We start from the raw sequence: 20,856 nt of genomic DNA on the forward strand, positions 1-20,856 counted from the left end.
TAATGGAGTGTGCAAAAAAATACGCAAAAGTGACTGCATGTAAAATTTTTATTTTCTAATTTGTATCACATAATTTCAGAATTTATACATTTCTCTGCAATTTTCGTTGATAATGGAGACAGGACCACTGTACCAGTTGCAAAGCTAAGAAGAGCAAGAATACCACGACTTCAAGAAATTGGCAATCATATTATGCTCACTCTCACAGCCAACAAAAGCGAACAAAATATCCAATGAATCTCATTTTGAGATGATTGTTTGTGCTTAAAACAACCATGAAATTAAGAGGGAGCAACTAAACTTCTAAGAAATAACAAACAAAATCCACCAAATTGGGGCGGGGTGTGTCAAAGGAAATGTATTTTACTATTTCTTTCTACCACACAAATATAGCAAGGAAAAAAGTATTCCAATAGCATCTTCTGCCTTAATGTATGAACAGATGAAAAGGGATCCTTGAATCAACTTCATAAGTTGGCCTAGCGGAATACGGATGAAATAAAATGAAAGAATAGTTGTGCCTTCTGGAAACAGAACTAGTGCCCAGTTTATTGAAAACTCTTCTCAAACTTTTAACAAGATCATAATAATAATCTTCCTTTTCCTACTCACGGGTTATTTGTAGGGGAAGAATAACAACAAAGAAAAGTTTATTCTGATGGAATATTACCATACGAGATTCATAAACTAAGGAAATAAACAGAACCACAATAGGAAAGAAAACAGAATAATAATCCATCTTATTTGCTATGGAAAGGAAAGAAATCATGTAGAATATTGGATTGTGCTGGTGCGATCTGAACATTCATGGGCAGTCTTTAGTGATTCAGCAGCTTGCTCGTTAGTGTCCTGCAACATAAGTGAAAAACAGATCAGTGATGTGAGAGAGAGAGAGAGAGAGAGAGATTCTGTTCAACCCACCTATGTAGAGGCAATTTCAATCTCAATCTCATAATTCCTCATCAGGGGAGTGGCACTTATAGAGGTAGATCTTGTAACCGTTTGAGTTGATAGTTCTGAATCAAGAGAGTTACCCGTCTGTAATGGATGGGAAGGTGCACTAGGGCAAGGAGCAAAATCCAACATGTGCTGGAATGGGTTCAAAGGTGTTGGGATTTCTACTGCTCCTTCCAGCATCTTCACCACCACACTCATCAAAGGCCTCGAATCTGGCCTATACTGAACACACCAGAGGGCTACCTTAACCATTCTCTCTATTGTCTCTCTGTATTTCGCCTCTATTCCACACACTATGGTCAACTCTCCCAGTTCTCCATGTTCATACTTTTTCCAAACCCACCTTGGGAACCATTCTTGGCTCTCTTCAAGACGCGTATCAAGGTTCTTTCTTCTACCTAATATTTCAAATAATAGCATCCCAAAGCTGTAAATGTCACACTTGTGGGTAATTGGATATGGCATCCACATTTCTGGTGCAGCATAACCAGGAGTCCCCCTTCCTGCTGTCAACGTGACGTGAGTATTTTCCCTGTTACAGAGCTTGGCCAATCCGAAATCAGCTACTTTAGGAAGGAACTTTGCATCCAAGAGAATATTTCCTGGTTTTATATCATAATGGATTATTCGTTGTTGACATTCTTCATGCAAGTAAGCAATCCCTCTGGCTGTGCCAACGGCAATTTCATGAAGATTTTCAAATCCTAATTTCATGTTTTCATGGAATAAGTACTTGTCGAGCGAACCATTTCCCATGTACTCATAAACAAGTGCTCTCAAGTCCTTCTCAAAACAGAAACCAAAAAGACGAACCAGGTTCAAGTGATGAACTCTTCCAATTGTACTCACTTCTGCCATGAATTGTTCATCCATCCTCTTATCAGAGTTCCCATGTAGAACTTTCACTGCCACTGGGGTCCCATTACTAAATATCCCCTTATAAACCGATCCAAATCCTCCTAAACCCAGCAAATTAGTGAAGTTGTCTGTTGCAATCCTGAGCTGCTGGGACGTAAATCTGATTGGCTTCTCTCTTTCCATATCATTGAGAAATTTATCCATGGTGAGCGTCATAAATCTTGTGTCTGAACTAACAGTACTGCTACCTTTTCGAGCTTCTTGACAATGACGGATACCACGCCCAAAATAAAAAACTTTACAACGATGACAACTGCAAAGTATTTCAACATAATAAGAACCAGAACCACTCTGCTGTTCAGAACTGTTTAGCAATGAATAACTCGAATGAAATAACATAGTTGGAAAATAAAAGGAAGGTTTTTAGAATCTTACCCACGCTCACAACAATAACAGCAGCTGGTACCCCTCCCTCACCTGTACTAGACATTAATATGGAAGTGGAATGCAGTAAACTAAACTCTATGGCACGCAAAGAGTTAAATTTGATAAGAAAATTTTTTGAATAGCTAATATATATGACAACATGAAGTTTGGAACAGAAGAGTGAAGATCATATCTTGATTTCTATTGAACTGTGATGATATCACGAATCGTCCAATGTTCCCTTCATCCTTGTGCAATTTATGCTTTTCCATTGTATATTATGAATATACTTGAAACCGTGTGGGATCTGCTTACCGGGGATAATTGACGATTGACTTTGACTAGAAGTGCCCTACAGCGACGTTATAGTCTTCAATGAGCTCTGATCTTCGAGGGAAATTTCCAACCAAAAACATGAAACAAGTATACTCAAGACGCGCTTTATTGACTGAGGTTTTAACGAAGTTTCTTTCTACTAAAATTAAACTATCTCATATCATTTAATCATTATAATTTTTTTAAATTTTTTTTAAAAATAAAATAAACAGTTAAAGCTTTTTCAATCTTTAATAAAATATCTCATCTTATTTAATTTAATTAAATAAGAGAATAATTACGTTTTGGGAAAGCAATCAAAGAAATGCTTTGTAATCCCTTGCTCTCGTGATAATCGCCTAGGGCCCATTGATACTTCGACTGATTCAACCCAAACCAGCGCGCCAAAATGATCATCTAAACTCGAATGCGCTGTGTATAGTTCCCCAAGAAAATGGATTAAAATTTGTTCAGTTATCAAGAAATGCAAATAAAGACATTAAGCAAAACAGTGACTCGCAAATTTTCATTCCAAAGGGCCTCTGGAAACTAAAATCCTCCGCCTAACTGAGCCTAACATATATAGCAGTTCCGCTTAGAACACTGCCAACTTAAGCATTCGTTTATAATGCTAGCAAGTCGTAACAGCAGTTAACCCAGCACCTCCGGTTCATTCTCTCAGCAACCAAACAGTTACTTCCCAAATTTTACATAAATCATTCGTTTGAATTGCAAAAAAATATGGGAAGCAAAAAAGAAACCAAGCCCAAACTGCCGCTCATAAGTTGAAAAATTATAATCCTCACTGACGTATCAGCATCCACGTACATTCAAATTTCTCGTGCCATTATTTTGGTGCTTGCTTTAATCCATAAAATAATAGAATTAATTTGCAAATTTTCTTTTCTTGTCCATGCATAACAAATCCTTCTAGTTGTTCTATGTACACTTTTTCATCTAATTCACCATTTGAGAAAGCAATTTAACATCAATTTAGTCTATAAAAAAGTTATATATTGAAGCTAGTACCATATACACTCTAATGAATGTAAATCTAGCCACTGGAGTATAAGTAACAAAATAGTATATACCCTTCTATCAAAAAAAAAAAAAAATAGTCTATACCCTATTTTTGTTTAAAACATTTGGCTACTAATCTAACCTTAAAAGTTTGAAAAAACTCATCTGTATAGTATTTTCTCCTAAATACCCATTTACAACAAATATGTTTTGATCCTAGAGACAAACCAACTAAAACCCAAGTATTGTTTGACAATATTGAATCTATTTTATCGTTTATTGACTCTTTTCAAACTGCAACATTTCTAGAAGTTATAACTTTGTTTAAATGTTTTTTTATCTTCTTCTATATTTAATAGAATGAGTAGCTTATTTAAAATATCATCTCTATTTCCTTTTAAAAGAAAAACAAGAGCATGAGATGACACAAAATTTCAATCCAAGCTTTTCTCTTTTCTAATTCTTTGGCTTCTCCTCAATTCAGTCAATGTGTTAGGAATTATACAATTCCTTTTCCAACTCAAGTCAGCTTTAATCTGCCGTTTGAGTAGGATTTGATATTGTTTTAGAGTCATTATAGAATATAGAATTTATCATCAATAAATTATACATCTTTTGATTTTACTATAATGTTAGAATTCAAATCCAAAAGTCTATATGCTTTTGAATTATTAGCACATCTTATAAAAACACTCTTGATTATCTTTGGATTTAAATTTGATCTTTTTGGGTCTGGAACTATATTAAAGGCTAAATAACTCCATACCATTAGGTATTTCAGATTTAGTTTCCTATCTTTTCATAGTTCATATGGTGAAATTTTAAATTTTATAGAAGATATTCTATAATGCAAATAACAGGGGAGCCAAAAAGTAGAAAATTAAGCAATATTAATAATAGTATTTGACCTCAAGAACAGCTTGGTCATGGTTTGAGATTTCTCACCTGTGTCCACGTGTAGGGGTTTAAATGGAGTGATGGTATGCTCCGGTTGTAATCCACATAAGTGAAAGCTAATGGACCTGCAAATTTTGTTTAAAACATCTCAAGCTCAATTTACATAAGACCATGTTTCAAAGTGGCTTCTTTGGGCCTTTTGCATGCAAAGGTTGCCTCCTGACTTCTAGTGGGAGCATTTGAAAATACCCGTCCTTTTAATTCTCAATATTGATTATATAATTAAAATTTGTATGTTTTTATCTACTTTTTTAGATAAATTTTAATTCTAACGTAATATCATATTATATGTTTCGAATTTGAATTATGACGCACACTTGAATAAAAATATTAAAATATAAATTAATTAATTCACTTTAGACTCAAAATCTTTCAACAGTAAAAATATGTAAAATAATAATAAAATATAATATTTATATATAATTTTATAAAAATAAGATATGAGTGCGGAATACAATATTATTTTACAAGGATATATATTTGTTTTAAAGAAAATATTTATTTTAAATTGTGCTAATTTAAAATTTTCAAGTTAGATATATAAAGATATAAAAGTATCGTTAAACCCTTTATCAATAATTTAATATTGTGTAAAGTATAAAATAATAGATATGATAAGAATTAACTGATAGAGCCAAATTTTTGACAAATAACTTCAATGCCACTGGATCCTTGGTTTTAACTTTTAGAAAGGTATGAAATGAAAACACGTCGACGTTATTCTGGTAACCGCGGCTCTGCTAACTTTTAACGTTAGCTGACAACTAATATTCCTCCAACCACTCTTCTACGCCTACAGCCTTTCAAGTTTCAACGGTCTGGGTGTACCTTTGTCGACCTCAGTTAAGTTTTTGATGCGCAGCTACATGATATTAAATTAATTTTTCTAAAGAGAGAGGCCCGCAGCAGCTTGCTGCTGGAGCCTTCCAGCGTCATCCAAGCGTTGCACTACTGGATGAAAAAAAAAAAAAAACAGAATTTCCGTGCCAGTGGAGACAGAGGAGAGTGATGGGAAGGAAATGTACCGCTTTCATAAAAGAAGGCAGAGAGAACAGAGCAACCAGGACCTCCGGTGAGCCAAAGCATAAAAGGGTCTTCTAAAGGGGACCTCTGAGATTCTACGAAATAGTTAACCAGTTGCGACTCGTTTGAATCACCTACACCCACGTACCTGACACCCAAATTAAAATTAAGCATTAGAAAAATTAAAATTAAGCATTAGAGAAATGCAAAATCGATCGGGTATGTGTTAATATTGAAACGAAAAGAGGATTTTATTATTATTATTAAATGAAGAGAAATCTTATCTTACCCAGTTTCAAATGTGAACGGAAGATCGCCATCATAACCAGGAAGCTTGGTGACAATGGTCTACGAGGCAGCAATGCCCGACAAAACCAAAGAACAAGAACCTGCAAACACATTGAGCTGAAAAAGCCACTGCACATGAACAAAATTCCTTAGACTAATGCGGGGATTTGCTTCTGCCTTTCCTGTGGCCATGACTCGAAACTAATACGCCAAATGCACCAGAAGTCACCTCTTTCAATGATGCTCCAAGCGCTCGTGCATATGCCTGCATCAATAGTTGAAAGGCCAGCTATATTTAAACTAGCCAGAAAGAACATGTTGGAATCCTCCAAGTATGCATGCTCATACGTAATCACCTCTTCATATGTAACCACCCACCCACCGAAAGTCCCTTGTCTATATTAGGACACCCCAATTTTCTGACAGGAAACATTGACTATAAATTACTGTTGTGCCCTCCGGCCATCCAAAAATCACATAAGACGATATTTAAGTGGTTCAACAAATTGCCTACTGTAACAGCCCGCTAGAAATTCAATTATGAAATTTCTATTAACTTTAGGAACCTCGTGAAAACCCCATAAGTTTTCACGAATCCATTAATCGTATAGGTTTTTGTCTAACTACATAGTTAGTGTTATTATTTACTATGGTATCATAAATGTGTTTTTGATTATTGGAGATAGTTAGAAGTGTCAAAATGTATTATGGTTTGTGTCATTAGACTCGGAGGGCTATTTAAAGTCTTATGGCGCAATAACATTTTTTCATATTTTTGGACAAAACGTCTGTTCAAAACTGTAGATATTATTGGATAAAAAGAAATATCTTGAGGTAATTTTCATGAATATTATTGGGTAAAAATATTTTGAGTTGATTTTTATAGATATTATTAGATAAAAATATCTTAAGTTGATTTTTGTAGATACTATTGGATAGAATATTATGAGATAATCTTTTATAGATATTTTGGGTAAGAGAAAACTACACTCAACTCTCAACTTCAGCCTCATCTCTTCCATATCTCATCCATAATTATCTCCAGCCACCTCTCCCCACGAAATTATCTTTATTTACACTTTCCATTGAAAGAATATCAAACACTCTCTCTCGGATAGCTTTTAGGAGGTATTTTGCACGCCAATTTCGAAGCTGTTATAAGTATTTTATCATAAAATATCATTCATATAAGTTGTTCCTTTTTTAATCTAGTTTACATGGATATCTTATTTGCTCCATTTGAAGATCATTTGGTCAGTCAAATATTGTATAAACTATAAAAAGGTCATTCTGGGAGGTAAACTGGAGAATATGTTATAGTTTGGAGTTTTTGACCAAGCTAATGGATAGATATTGGTCCGAAATTTTTATGGAGTATTGTTAACATGTATATATGACTATTGGTTGAATATTTTTGCATGATTAAAGGTTTTGATGAAAGATTTTCTTAGATTTAGAAACTTAGAAACTGGAAGAGGAAAAACAGTTTCTGTTTTGAGAAAGTTTAACTCTTTGGTGGTCTAAACCTATTCTAATGACTTTGATAATTTTATTGGAGGATCCTAAACATCTTATATACATGTTATATTATTATTTTGAAGATATTTGATGTTAGTTTCAAATATATGAAATTTTATGCAAAGAGATATTCAGATAAGCCAAAGTGTGGATATTCTTGGCTAAATTTATGTTTTGATTAATTTCTAACCATGTGATCTTGAATTAGAAGCTTGTATATGTTTTAGGACATCTTTTTAAACCATGTAATGGTTTGGTTTGAAAATCATATATTTATAAGTCATAGATCAAGAGATTTATCAAAACTAGTTGAGGAAAAAGTTTCTGTTTTTGGACTAAGTGTAAAACCAAAAACTCCAAATTTTATTTTGTGATTTTGGTGACTTTAGTTTGATGATTTAAAGCATGGTTGATGTTAGGATGATATTATGAATATGTTAATTCTTTGAGATGTTTTGATTTAAGGTCAAAACTTGTGATTCAAGTGCTTGGATCTTTTTACAAAAAAGTTTGGTGTTGATTATTAGCTTTTTCTAAATGGATGTTTTAAGTATGGTTTTGAACTTAGGATTGGAAGATGTTTGTTGCAAAATTTTGGTTTAAGCATGAGTTTTGAAGTTGGAAGGAATTGCAACAAAAATAAAGGGAAATGGCCTATGGATGTTTCAACCATAGTGTGTTCTTCATAGTTGTGTTTTGTTTTAAATTTTTCTGAGTTGATATTTAAGTTTAGGACAAAATTTACATGAAGAATGTAAATTTTAGAAACTTTTAGAGTTAGTATGCAAAATCCTTAAGTTATGGGTAAAACGGTCATTTTTCCACATGTAGAGAGTAAAATGAAAATTTTACTCTTTAAGTTAGTATTTTCCATATTTCAAATATTTAGTGATTTAGTTCTAACTTTTAGAATCACTAATTACAGTTCCTCGTGGTCGCACTTGAAGTTTTATAAGAAACGCGGAGATCGAGGTAAGTTAGCTTTTAACTTACTAGCAGTCTACTGTGTATGTGTGCTAAGCAAAGGAACTACAATGTATGTATGTATGTATGTTATCATATATGTCATGTCATTCCAAGTTATCACGTAATTGTCTATTATACAGAATTTATTCTGTCATCAATTTTTATCTGTTACATAATATATTCTGTCATGTATTACTGTACATTACAAGTATGTCATGTTAAATATGTTGTCTATTATATGTTATGTCATGTTACGAAATGTTTCTATTTCAAGTTGGTCATGTATTTCAAGTTATGTTCAAATCACGTTATGTTACGTCAGGGCTCCAGTCCTTTCGTTTTCCAGTCACGTTTCATCTTGAATACATTCAGTTTGTGTAGAATACATGGGGCCACAACAACTGTGGAGTATGTATTTATACGTAGAATACATGGGGCCACAACAACTGTGGAGTATGTATTTATACGTAGAATACATGGGGTCACAACAACTGTGGAGTATGTATTTTTTCATGTTAAGTCAAGTTTGTGTAGAATACATATGGCCACAACAACTGTGGAGTATGTATTTATACGTAGAATACATGGGGCCACAACAACTGTGGAGTATGTATTTTTCATGTTAAGTCAAGTTTGTGTAGAATACATGGGGCCACAACAACTGTGGAGTATGTATTTACACGTAGAATACATGGGGTCACAACAACTGTGGAGTATGTATTTTTCATGTTAAGTCAAGTTTGTGTAGAATACATGGGGCCACAACAACTGTGGAGTATGTATTTACACGTAGAATACATGGGGCCACAACAACTGTGGAGTATGTATTTTTCATGTTAAGTCAAGTTTCAGATCAAGTTCATGTCAAGTCAAGTTCAGTTCATGTTTCAATTTAAGTTATGTCAATTATGCTATGTTGTACGCTAAGTTATGCTTTAATTACTTATGAATTTGATTATGCATTTATGCTTTTACTGTCATGCATGCATCATTAGCTTGTGTGGAAGTTTTTTGTTAACTTACTGAGATTTGTAATCAAATCTCACTTTGGTAGTCCCAACTACCATTCCCCCCGAATGGTAGATCTTGTTACAGGACCTGAAGGAGAATCAGAAGTTGATCAACTAGACACAGTTGACTAAGCGATGGTGCGACGTCAATGTTAATATAGTAGTTAACGTAAATTACTACTTGTACAATGGAGTTGCATCTTTAGTATTTTTTGGATCATAACCATTTTGGACTAGTGTTGTGATCTACTCAATGGGTCTTTATGTATGAAGTATGTTTTAAGCATTTGGAATATTTTCAATTTGGTGCATAGTATTGCTAAAGAAAAAAAATTATCCGCTGTGAATATTGCATAATGTTAGATGCATGTTAGGAACATTGCATCTTATATGTCATGAACGGGGGCAGGTAACCTTGTGTTGCATGTCTCGACACTTCAAATGTCCGTCCGATCCCAAACGGAATTTGGGGGCGTCACACCTACATCCACTGGAGCCTCTTTTATAGAATTTATACGAGATTTACAAAAACTCTATAAATTCTCTTTCTCTCCCTCACGTACCCTCTTTCTCTGTAAATTCCCCCCCACTGCCACTGCCGCACTTTTGCACATTTAAGCTCTCCTATTTATAGGAGAGCAGACCTTTACAGTGCAGCAATCTACTGCATGATGTTTGGGGAGGTGCCTAATAAAACAAAAACACCAAACGGTGCCTAATAAACCAAAAGAGAAACGGTGCATGTTTCTCACACACGTAGGGTGGCTTTTAACAATCACCCCCTCCACCCAAATGTGTCATACCAGACTATTTGCAAATTGATTCACTCTTCAATTTGAATACACCTCTTTCTTTGACATGAGAGATTTCTGCCACCAAATGCATCTGCAGGTACGTCTTCAAATGGATGTCCAAATGCCTCTCAAAATACATCTTCAAATGCATTCGCATCATCTACATCCACGGAGCTTGCAAGGGATTTTCTTCATAGGAGATTTACAAGTGTTTTACTGCACAATCTCAACTCTCTAGGATTCTTCTTTCACTCGAGTCCATGAGTCCGCACTCATGTACACCTTGAGCAAACTGAGTTTCACTCCAGTCACAACCGAGCGAACAATCTACCTGGTGCCTTTACAGCTTTCAAACCAGGCTCCATAATCCTACAATCACACCAATCTCCAACTTGGAGACTGGTTCTTCAACATGCTAGCCTCTATCTCCAGCATGATCCCTTATCATCTTTACAATTTTACAGCTCATGTCTTCAAGTCAGAAGACTAACTAAAGTGATGCATAACTTTAGTTCATCACGTACAGTGCCCTTAATCAACACATCTATATAGGGCAACACATCTCCCACTGCACTAGGAATCAATGGTCTCGCACGGACCTTGACACAAATCAGAGAACCTGTTGCTAAGGTCTCCATCTCTGATCTGGGCAACTGGCCCCTCATCCTGCTGCTACTATATCCTGTCTTCAGTCGATGTGCCCATCTTATATGCAGTCTTTGCTAACTTCGACTTGCATAATCTCCATTCTTGCAAGATTTTTCTTCATACCGTAGTTCACTACTTTCATTCAGCAGGATATAGTTTAAGGTAGTAACCACCATGGAGGTCTGATCGTCTTGGCAGTCATGCAATCATCAACTTTATGTGTAGATATCCCTGGAACATCTGACATTTTGTTCCAATCTCTCACACATTTGCTTCATGTCGTGATCTAGGGAGATTTCTTTAGGTTTAGATGAGGAAAAGTAAAACTGAGTTCCTTTTACTTCATCATCTAATTCGCACGACCATTACCACGAGCCAAGACTAATGAATCATTCATGACCTTCCATGTCTTTTTGAGAAAACACTACTGAATGACTGCTGTCCTCAAGCTGTCTTTAACAGCATTGTGCACTGCAAGAAATGCAACGCCATGTATTTCTTCAGTCACCATATTCACAGCATCATTCTCAATTTTCTCCTGATTTTAGCAGTCTCATGTGGCATGTCTTGCCACAATTCCTAGCGAGCCATCTGTTGTCTAGATCTTGACTTGCCTCTACCCCTACTATCAACATTCAGGACCAACAACTCGAGATCTTGTTAGAATCTCTTCTGCGCACCTCCTCATCTAGGATAAGATCTCTTACATTAAGAAACTTCAACTTCGACTTCTTTGCAGAATTACTCATAGCCATTCTCATGACCTCCCAACTTTTTGACCACAACGTCAAATACTATTGGGCAACAATAGTACCTTTTGCCTTTTCTAAAATTGAACTGTTTTTTCATCTGCACTTTGTTATTTACAACTGGCTTTTCAAAGAAAGCCACGATGAGATCCGTTGCGGTTCTCCTCTTAATAACATTATGCTCTATAAGTTGTATGACTGCAAAAACCTGCTGATACAACAAATTAATTAGCATCGTCCAATGATCTGAAGTTTGCTCCTCAAACTTCACGATCTCAGCTGGCTTAAATCAAGCCCAAACGAACTGAGTCCAGCAACATTGGACTCCAACTGGCTGACATCAAGCCCCAAAACCAATGAGTCTGGCACGACTCCAACTGGCTGAGATCAAACCCAAAACAAATGAGTCTGGCACGACTCCAACTGGCTGCGATCAAACCCAAAACAAATGAGTCTGTCACGACTCCAACTGGCTGAGATCAAGCCCAAAACAAATGAGTTCATCATGACTCCAACTGGCTACAATCAAGCCAAAAACAAATGAGTCCGTCACGACTCCAACTGGCTGCGATCAAGCCCAAAACAAATGAGTATGTCACGACTCCGACTGGCTTCGATCAAGCCCACAACTGATCTGCAACTATGAACGGTTCAGATCGAAAGTACTGATGGCGAATCTCAACATTCCCACCGTACCGATGAGTCTGGAATGATCCAAATAGTTTGTCAGTATTATTTGATCATCGCGATGGAACTCCAACTGACGTAGATCTAACCCAAAATGATCTACAACTCATGGACGATTTAGATCGAATGTACCGATGGCGAATCTCAACATTCTCATCTTACCAATGAGTTTGGAATGATCCAAATAGTTTGTCAGCACCATTTGATCATCGCAATGGAACTCCACCTGGCGTAGATCTAGCCCAAAATGATCTGCAACTCGTGGACGGTTCAGATCGAATGTACCAATGGTGAATCTCAACATTCTCACCGTACAGATGAGTCCGGAATAATCCAAATAGTTTGTCAGCACTATTTGATTATCGCGATGGAACTCCAACTGGCGTAGATCTAGCCCAAAATGATCTGTAACTCGTGGACGGTTCAGATCGAATGTACCGATGGCGAATCTCAACATTTCCACTGTGCCGATGAGTCCGAAATGATCCAAATAGTTTGTCAGCACTATTTGATCATCGCGATGGAACTCCAACTGGCGTAGATCTAGCCCAAAATGATCTGCAACACGTGGACGATTCAAATCAAATGTACCAATGGCGAATCTCAACATTTCTATCGTACAGATGATTCCGGAATGATCCAAATAGTTTTTCAGCAATATTTGATCATCGCAATTGAACTCCAACTGGCGTAGATCTAGCCCAAAATGATCTGCAACTCGTAGATGGTTCAGATCGAAAGTACCAATGGAGAATCTCAACATTCCCACCGTACCGATAAGTCCGGAATGATCCAAATAGTTTGTCACCACTATTTTATCATCGCAATTGAACTCCAACTGGCGTAAATTTAGCCCAAAATGATCTGCAACACGTGGATGGTTCAGATCGAATGTACCGATAATGAATCTCAACATTCCCACCGTACGGATGAGTCCGGAATGATCCAAATAGTTAGAAACTACTATTTGATCGTTGAAATCGGATTCCAAATAGCTTAGATCTAGCCCAAAATCAATCTGCAACTTTTTGACGGTTCAGATCAACCTTCTGCTACAGTAGCGCGCCAGAGCGCGTGCCTAAGTGTGGTGGCGCGTGGGAGAGTGTATCCCACGCATCTTCTTCCTCCAGACGTGAGTGAGGGTGCGTGGGCGTGTGTCTCCCACTCGTCTTCTTCTTCTGACGCGATTTAGGCGCGTCTGTGCACTCTCCAACTTTTGGGGGCGCGTACAGACTCCTCCGACATCCGTTTTTGATGCCGTTTGCGGCAACGGATTCATCTTGATGCAAGGAACATCGCTGTGCAGTCAAAAGTTGATTTCAATCAACTTGATTTTTCTAGACAGTACGAAATCAAAGCTCTAATACCAATTGTTGTGTCATTCGGCCGTCCAAAAATCACACAAGACGATATTTAAGTAGTTCAGCAAATTACCTTCGTCTATTGGATACTCTTTTATAGAATTTATACGAGATTTACAAAAAACTTTATAAATTCTCTTTCTCTCCTTCACGTACTCTCTTTATCTGTAAATTTTTCCCCCACTGCCACTGCCGCACTTCTGCACATTTAAGCTCTCCTATTTATAGGAGAACAAACCTCTACGATGCAGCAATCTGCTGCATGATGTTTGGGAAGGTGCCTAATAAAACAAAAGCACCAAACGATGCCTAATAAACCAAAAGAGAAACGGTGCATGTTTCTCACACACGTAGGGTGGCTTTTAACAATTACTGCACTGAAAGAAGCTATTGGAAATCTTCTTCTTGGTCAAGAATTGTAAGTGTTTGTCCCCTATGGCTTCTCTTATAAAAGAAGGTCATTTGATAAAGATTAAAACTATCCTCACTAAGGTGAGCCATCAAGAAGATAAAAAATGTAAGGGATCCTCACTCACTGAGATGAGCGATCAAAGCATAGGGCTGTGAGTGAAATATAGGTTATGGAGAAACTCAAAACAGAGGGCCTTTTAAGAGATAGAATTTGTTTATAAGTGTTTGTAATTTTATACAAACATATTAAATATACTGAATTTTCATTCCAGTGGATGTAGACAAGTTGCCGAACCACTTAAATATTATTTTTATATCATCTTGTGTGATTCTTGGACATGTTTGTAGTGCAACAGAACCCTTCTGTCCATTTCGGGAGAAAGTTAGATACATACCTATCGGAATATATAAAACTCTAGCTCGGAAGAGAGAGAACAAAATCAAGCTGCAAGTACGTAACCAAAATAATTAGTATGATTAGGTGCAGGGCACGTGAAAAATGCACCAAGCCTTGAAACGTAGACAATGTTTCTCATTAGAGTAATGTTACATACAGTCACTTTTGCATACTCCCTGCGCACTCCATTGATATGATTGGCTGAATTAATTTTTTTTTTAATACACAACTAATCATATCACTGGAGTGCACAAAAGAATTCACAAAAATGACTGCACATAGAATTTTTATTCTCATTAATTGGTCCAAGTGTTCCCAACACATACCAAACAAAGAAGATCTCTGATAAAATAGCAGCCAAACAATGTCGGATATATTAAGGTCGTATTGACACACTTCACAATCAAACTAGATATTTTGCATCGTCTATTAAGGTCGTATTGTGTTGATACTACTTATCCATCTTAATAGGATTAGAATGTAAATTATCATATTTTTATAATTTAAAAATATGTTAGTTATACATTTTAAGGCCGCATAAAAGAAATTTATCATATATAAGCCAATATGAATAGTGAATACCATATATATATATATATATATATGCGTCATTCATTCCGTTGATTTGGCAATTTATTTAGTTAATAATATGAATACTCATTTTATTTAGTTTTCGTTATTTAATTCCTTTGATTTGGAAAAGTATTTTGAGCTAAAGAAATTAATATTAATAAATGCACAATTTAATTTATTTTTGTTAGTCAGTGAATCCAACGACCATATAATATAGTACTGACTGAAATCTAGATATATAAATAGTCAGTCTCACCATACAACAATATTTGTTTAGTCATGGACCCACGTAACGTTTTTATTCATATTATACCAAGTTTATTTAATCCATCATATAATATATTCTTCTGTCAATATATAAACGACAGCGTTTGCATTACAAACTACGTACTCTCGAGTCTCTTACCAACTCTTCCAAATTAACTAGCAAAATCTCTTAAGCCAAAAGACAAATAAAAATTATTCAATTAATCCTTTCAAAACGTTGTTTAATATTGGGCTACCTTGTTATAGATATTCCTCGATAAATCAAAAGCCTTTAATATGATGGGTCAAGGGCCCAAGGCCTGCTCCGTTCAAAGAATGGTAGATTGAAATTAGTTCCATCATCCAGCCCATTTTTTGGTGGGTTTGAACAAGTATTTCAGGCAGCTCAGTATTTTTTTTCCCCCTTTTTTTTAGAGACCGGAAATAAATAGAAAGTCCATAAATTTATCCCGATAAAAAAAACTTTTAATTCTCTAATAAAATACTCATTTATATGGTTTTAATCTATGAATTCTGTTAGTTATAAATTGCATTCATCAAAATTTTAAAATAAAAATAAAAATATTTTTCTTTATTAATATGTAGTTCTTTTATTTTCTTTAGTTGAATTAAAAAAAAAAAGATGAATGTATATTTTGAATCAAATTTATAGTTTTTTATAAAATACTACATTTTCCATGTACTTATAACTTAATATAAATGGTCTTTATCTATTTTCAAAAAAAAAAAAATGGTCTTTATCTTCTTCTAATATGAGGCAAAAAGAATGTCGACAATTAAGCTTAAATATGCAAATTATATGTATATTGAAACTATTTAAACTCATATCATATTTTTATTAAAATTAATCGATAAATTTATATTTTAAACTTTTTTATACATGATATTAAATACTTGAATTGCATTATATATGATTTTTAAAACTTTTTATTAACAATAAAAACAACTAATTTTTATTTATTGACCGATCTTGACCGATTCCAATTTTTGGAGCCGCTTGATCTAGTTTTCCAAGTCCTGCGGTACTGTTTGAAGCCCATATCTACACGACATCTGTGATCTTGTCTACACGGCTTTAACTCTCGTCGATGTCGAAAGTCAGCAGGTAGAGCTAGCGTTTTATAATTTATGAGTAGGAGACTATTCCAGGCTGCATCTAAATTCTATAGTCTACTGATCCGTGCGTGGTTTTGCTTGGAATAAGTTTCCCTTTAAGAGCTCCGTCAATAAAGCGCGTCTCGAGTATACTTGGTCTTGTTTAATGTTTTTGGTTGGAAATTTCCCTCGAAGATCAGCTCAATCAACATTATAACGCGGATTCATTCATGCATGATTTACTTGATACTTGCTTTTGTTGCTAATCGTCATTATTCATCTTCTTTAATTTGATCAGTCTGGTTTCGATCGGGTCACCAAGAAAAGAGATTGGTCGGCCATCCTTCTCTATCGACATGAACGATCAGGCCCAAAGTGAATTCCACGATGAAGTTAATTCCACGATGAAATGGGCAACAATAGCTTCACTTGGTAAGCCGATAGAACTTCGTTTGAATCCTAAATTAAAAACATGTATCGTTTCTGTTACTTGTTCCTTAATTTTCAACTATTTTTTTTAAAAACATGTTTCTGGTTCTTGTTTATTTACTTTTTATCAACAGTACTGATGTTCCTGCATGCTTCGAGTTTGTCGGGGAAAAAATTTACGTGCTATTGTCACTCTAGGAACGTTCTTATATATTGGTGCGAATAATCCTTACTGACAAACAAATTCGTCCTGATTTTTAAAATTTTCATGTTAATTAATCATTTTTTCCCCTCATTTTTCAGTTTCTGGTGTGGTGATGACCATTGCAATTGTGGCCATAGTGTATGCCATTATTGATTGCTTGAGAAAGGCAGGAACTGCAATTCCTGGTTATACCAGGATAGCCACCGGAGACACCTATAAAGCAACAGATCCACATCCATCATCCAATCATGACATTGAGAAAGCAGCAGCATCACCTCCTCTCCTCGTTGAGAATACGACGATAGAGAGATTCCTCAGCAACATGGCAAGAGAGAAGCCCGTCAGGCTCTCACCTGAGCAACTTAAAGATTTCACTGAAAACTACTCCACCATCTTAGGTTCAGGCGGTTTTGGTGTAGTCTTCAAGGGGCGATTCCCAAATGGAGTGCAAGTGGCTGTCAAAGTACTTAATGGTGATTTGAATAAGCAAGTTGAAGAGCAGTTCATGGCGGAAGTTAGCACCATGGGAAGAACTTACCATATCAACTTAGTCAGACTCTATGGCTTCTGCTTTGACCCCACCATTAGAGCACTCGTTTACGAGTACATGGAAAATGGTTCCCTCGACAAGTTCTTGTTCAGCAACTCCCAAGACATGGAATGGGAGAAACTTCATGAAATTGCAATCGGAACGGCAAAAGGAATTGCTTATTTGCATGAGGAATGTCAACAAAGAATCACTCACTATGATATAAAACCAGGAAATGTGCTTCTTGACAATAGTTTGAATCCAAAAGTTGCAGATTTCGGGCTAGCAAAGCTTTGCAAAAGGGGAAGCAGTGACTTAATATTGACAAAAGGCAGAGGGACACCAGGATATGCTGCTCCAGAGCTTTGGAAGCCTTATCCTGTGAATCACAAATGTGATGTTTACAGCTTTGGTATACTGCTCCTTGAAATTATTGGGAGGAGGAGACATTTTGATGATAATGAAAGTGAGTCACGGCAATGGCTTCCAAGATGGACATGGGACATGCTTGAGAATAATGAATTAGCAGTTATGATGGCGCTTTTCGGGATTGAAGAGAAGAACAGAGCGAAGGCAGAGAGGATGGCAATGGTGGCTCTATGGTGTGTTCAATATTCACCAGATGAGAGACCTCTCATGAGTACTGTGGTGAAGATGTTGGAGGGAAGCATTGATGTTGTCCCACCACCTTTTCCTTTTGAACACATGGTATCTCCTAGACCAACTATGAACTTACATAATGGAAGCCATGGGGATTCTGTTACTTCATCATCATCGTCAATGGAAAACACTCTTGAGAAATCCAAATCCAACCCTATACATAAAACCTTAGAGATTGAACTAGCTACTTAGATCTGTAGATCCAGGATTGATGATTGTCTATCTATACATATACAAGATCTGTAGGTCCGGGATTGATGATTGTCTATCTATACATATACAAACACTTTCTCCACTACTGTTTGCCTATATTGATATCAGCTGTAATTTTTCAAGTAGGTTCATCCACCACGAATTCAAATTTATTCCAATGCCATGGTTTATGTACAATGTTGACCAATATCAATAGATCATCCTGATTGCTCCCAGATTGGGGATGTGCCCTGACTAGTGTGGCCTTCTATCCTGTCTTATATGGTCAACTGTGTGTTCTATTCTATATAGGGCCAACAATATTTTCAATTTGTTGCCCTTCAAAAGATCAATGACAGTCCAAGAATATTGAAGATAATTTGTATCACATAATTTCAGAATCTACACATTCTACTGCAATTTTCGTTGATAATTGGGACTGGACCACTGTACCAGTTGCAAAGCTAAGAAGAGCAAGAATACCACGACTTCAAGAAATTGGCAATCATATTATGCTCACTCTCACAGCCAACAAAAGCGAACAAAATATCCAATGAATCGCATTTTAAGATGATTGTTTAAAGAGGGAGCAACTAAACTTCTAAGAAACAACAACAAAAAAATCCACCAAACTGGGGGCCGGGTGTGCCAAAGGAAATGTATTTTACTATTTCTTTCTACCATACAGATATAACATTGAAAAAAGTATTCCAGTAGCATCTTCTGCCTTAATGTATGAACAAATGAAAAGGGATCCTTGAATCAGTTTCATAAGTGAAAAATAGAACACTGATGTGAGAGAGAGAGAGAGAGAGAGAGAGAGAGAGAGAGAGAGAGAGAGAGAGAGAGAGAGATTCTGTTTAGCCCACCTATTTAGAGGCAATTTCAATCTCATATTTCCTCATCAGGGGTGTGGCACTTATAAATGTAGATCTTGTAACCGTTTGAGTTGATAGTTCTGAATCAAGAGAGCTACCAGTCTGTAATGGATGGGAAGGTGCACTAGGGAAAGGTGCAACAGCCAACATGTGCTGGAATGGGTTCAAAGGTGTTGGGATTTCTACCGCTCCTTCCAGCATCCTCACTACCACACTCATCAAAGGTCTCGAATCTGGCCTATACTGAACACACCAGAGGGCTACCTTAACCATTCTCTCTGTTGTCTCTCTGTATTTCGCCTCTATTCCACACACTATGGTCAACTCTCCCAGTTCTCCTTGTTCAAACTTTTTCCAAACCCACCTTGGGAGCCATTCTTGGCTCTCTTCAAGACGCGTATAAAGGTTCCTTCTCCTACCTAATATTTCAAATAATAGCATCCCAAAGCTATAAATGTCACACTTGTGGGTAATTGGATATGGCATCCACATTTCTGGTGCAGCACAACCAGGAGTCCCCCTTCCTGCTGTCAACGTGACGTGAGTATTTTCCCTGTTACAGAGCTTGCCAATCCGAAATCAACTACTTTAGGAAGGAACTTTGCATCCAAGAGAATATTTCCTGGTTTTATATCATAATGGATTATTCGTTGTTGACATTCTTCATGCAAGTAAGCAATCCCTCTGGCTGTGCCAACGGCAATCTCATGAAGAGTTTCAAATCCTAATTTCTTGTTTTTATGAAATAAGTACTTGTCAAGCGAACCGTTTCCCATGTACTCATAAACAAGTGCTCTCAAGTGCTTCTCAAAACAGAAACCAAAAAGACGAACCAAGTGATGAACTCTTCCAATTGTACTCACTTCTGCCATGAATTGTTCATCTATCCTCTTATCAGAGTTCCCATATAGAAATTTCACTGCCACTAGGGTCCCATTACTAAATATCCCCTTATAAACCGATCCAAATTCTCCTAAACCCAGCAGATTAGCGAAGTTGTCTGTTGCAATCCTGAGCTGCTGAGAGGTAAATCTGATTGGCTTCTCTCTTTCCATATCATTGAGAAATTTATCCATGGTGAGCGTCATAAATCTTGTGTCTGAACTAACAATGCCGCTACCTGTTCGAGCTCTTTTATGGCAAACCACGACCAAAATAACAATCTTTACAATGATGACAACTGCAAAGTGTTTCAACTTAATAAGAACCACCGTACTGTTCAAAACTGTTTAGCAATGATAACTCGAATGAAACAACATAGCTAGAAAATAAAAGGAAGGTTTTTAGAATCTTACCCAAGCTCACAACAACAGCAGCTACCTCGGCAGCTGGTACCACTTGCTCACCTGTACTAGACATTAATATGGAAGTGGAATGCAGACTCTTAAAGCCCTACTGTAAACTCTGGCACGCAAAGAGTTAAATTTGATGAGGGAAATTTTTGAATAGCTAATATATATGTACAACATGAAGTTGATTTCCATTGAACTTTGAAACGCAGAGCACCTGTGGGATATCCCGTATCGACCAATGTTTCCTTGTGCAATTTATGCCTTTTCAATTGTATATTATAAGTATACTTGAAACCGTGTGGGGTCCGCTAACCGGTGATAATTGAAAAGCCGGCCATTAATATTAATATG

At 36.4% G+C, this 20,856-nt stretch overlaps 2 protein-coding genes and 1 pseudogene across 8 annotated transcripts; 1 reads left to right on the top strand and 2 right to left on the bottom strand.

Moving 5' to 3' along the window:
- Nucleotides 1-522: 522 nt before the first annotated feature.
- Nucleotides 523-20,625, bottom strand: LOC122316507 (rust resistance kinase Lr10-like). 6 transcript variants are annotated; one of them, XM_043133082.1, is made up of 8 exons: nucleotides 6,074-6,194; nucleotides 5,846-5,973; nucleotides 5,559-5,704; nucleotides 4,522-4,598; nucleotides 2,859-2,988; nucleotides 2,251-2,628; nucleotides 922-2,128; nucleotides 523-849 (listed from the first exon to the last, which is right to left on the bottom strand). In XM_043133082.1, the coding sequence occupies exon 7, from the start codon at nucleotides 2,029-2,031 to the stop codon at nucleotides 922-924; it is 1,110 nt and encodes a 369-aa protein (XP_042989016.1). In that variant the 5' UTR covers nucleotides 2,032-2,128; nucleotides 2,251-2,628; nucleotides 2,859-2,988; nucleotides 4,522-4,598; nucleotides 5,559-5,704; nucleotides 5,846-5,973; nucleotides 6,074-6,194; the 3' UTR covers nucleotides 523-849. The 6 variants fall into 6 exon arrangements, with proteins under 6 accessions (XP_042989016.1, XP_042989015.1, XP_042989013.1 ...); XM_043133081.1 differs by having other exon boundaries at nucleotides 2,251-2,623; nucleotides 5,846-6,179; XM_043133079.1 differs by having other exon boundaries at nucleotides 5,846-6,179.
- On the top strand, nucleotides 16,232-18,571 carry LOC122316505 (rust resistance kinase Lr10-like). Of its 2 annotated transcripts, none has more exons than XM_043133077.1 (3): nucleotides 16,232-16,330; nucleotides 16,619-16,752; nucleotides 17,053-18,571. In XM_043133077.1, exons 1-3 carry the CDS (start codon nucleotides 16,314-16,316, stop codon nucleotides 18,333-18,335), a joined length of 1,434 nt encoding a protein of 477 aa, XP_042989011.1. In that variant the 5' UTR covers nucleotides 16,232-16,313; the 3' UTR covers nucleotides 18,336-18,571. The 2 variants fall into 2 exon arrangements, with proteins under 2 accessions (XP_042989011.1, XP_042989012.1); XM_043133078.1 differs by adding an exon at nucleotides 16,884-16,965 and having other exon boundaries at nucleotides 16,267-16,752.
- On the bottom strand, nucleotides 18,648-20,637 carry LOC122316506 (annotated as a pseudogene).
- Between the last annotated feature and the right edge of the window lie 219 nt (nucleotides 20,638-20,856).

This window comes from Carya illinoinensis, chromosome 7 (genome assembly GCF_018687715.1).
Source record: "Carya illinoinensis cultivar Pawnee chromosome 7, C.illinoinensisPawnee_v1, whole genome shotgun sequence".
Lineage (NCBI taxonomy): Eukaryota > Viridiplantae > Streptophyta > Magnoliopsida > Fagales > Juglandaceae > Carya > Carya illinoinensis.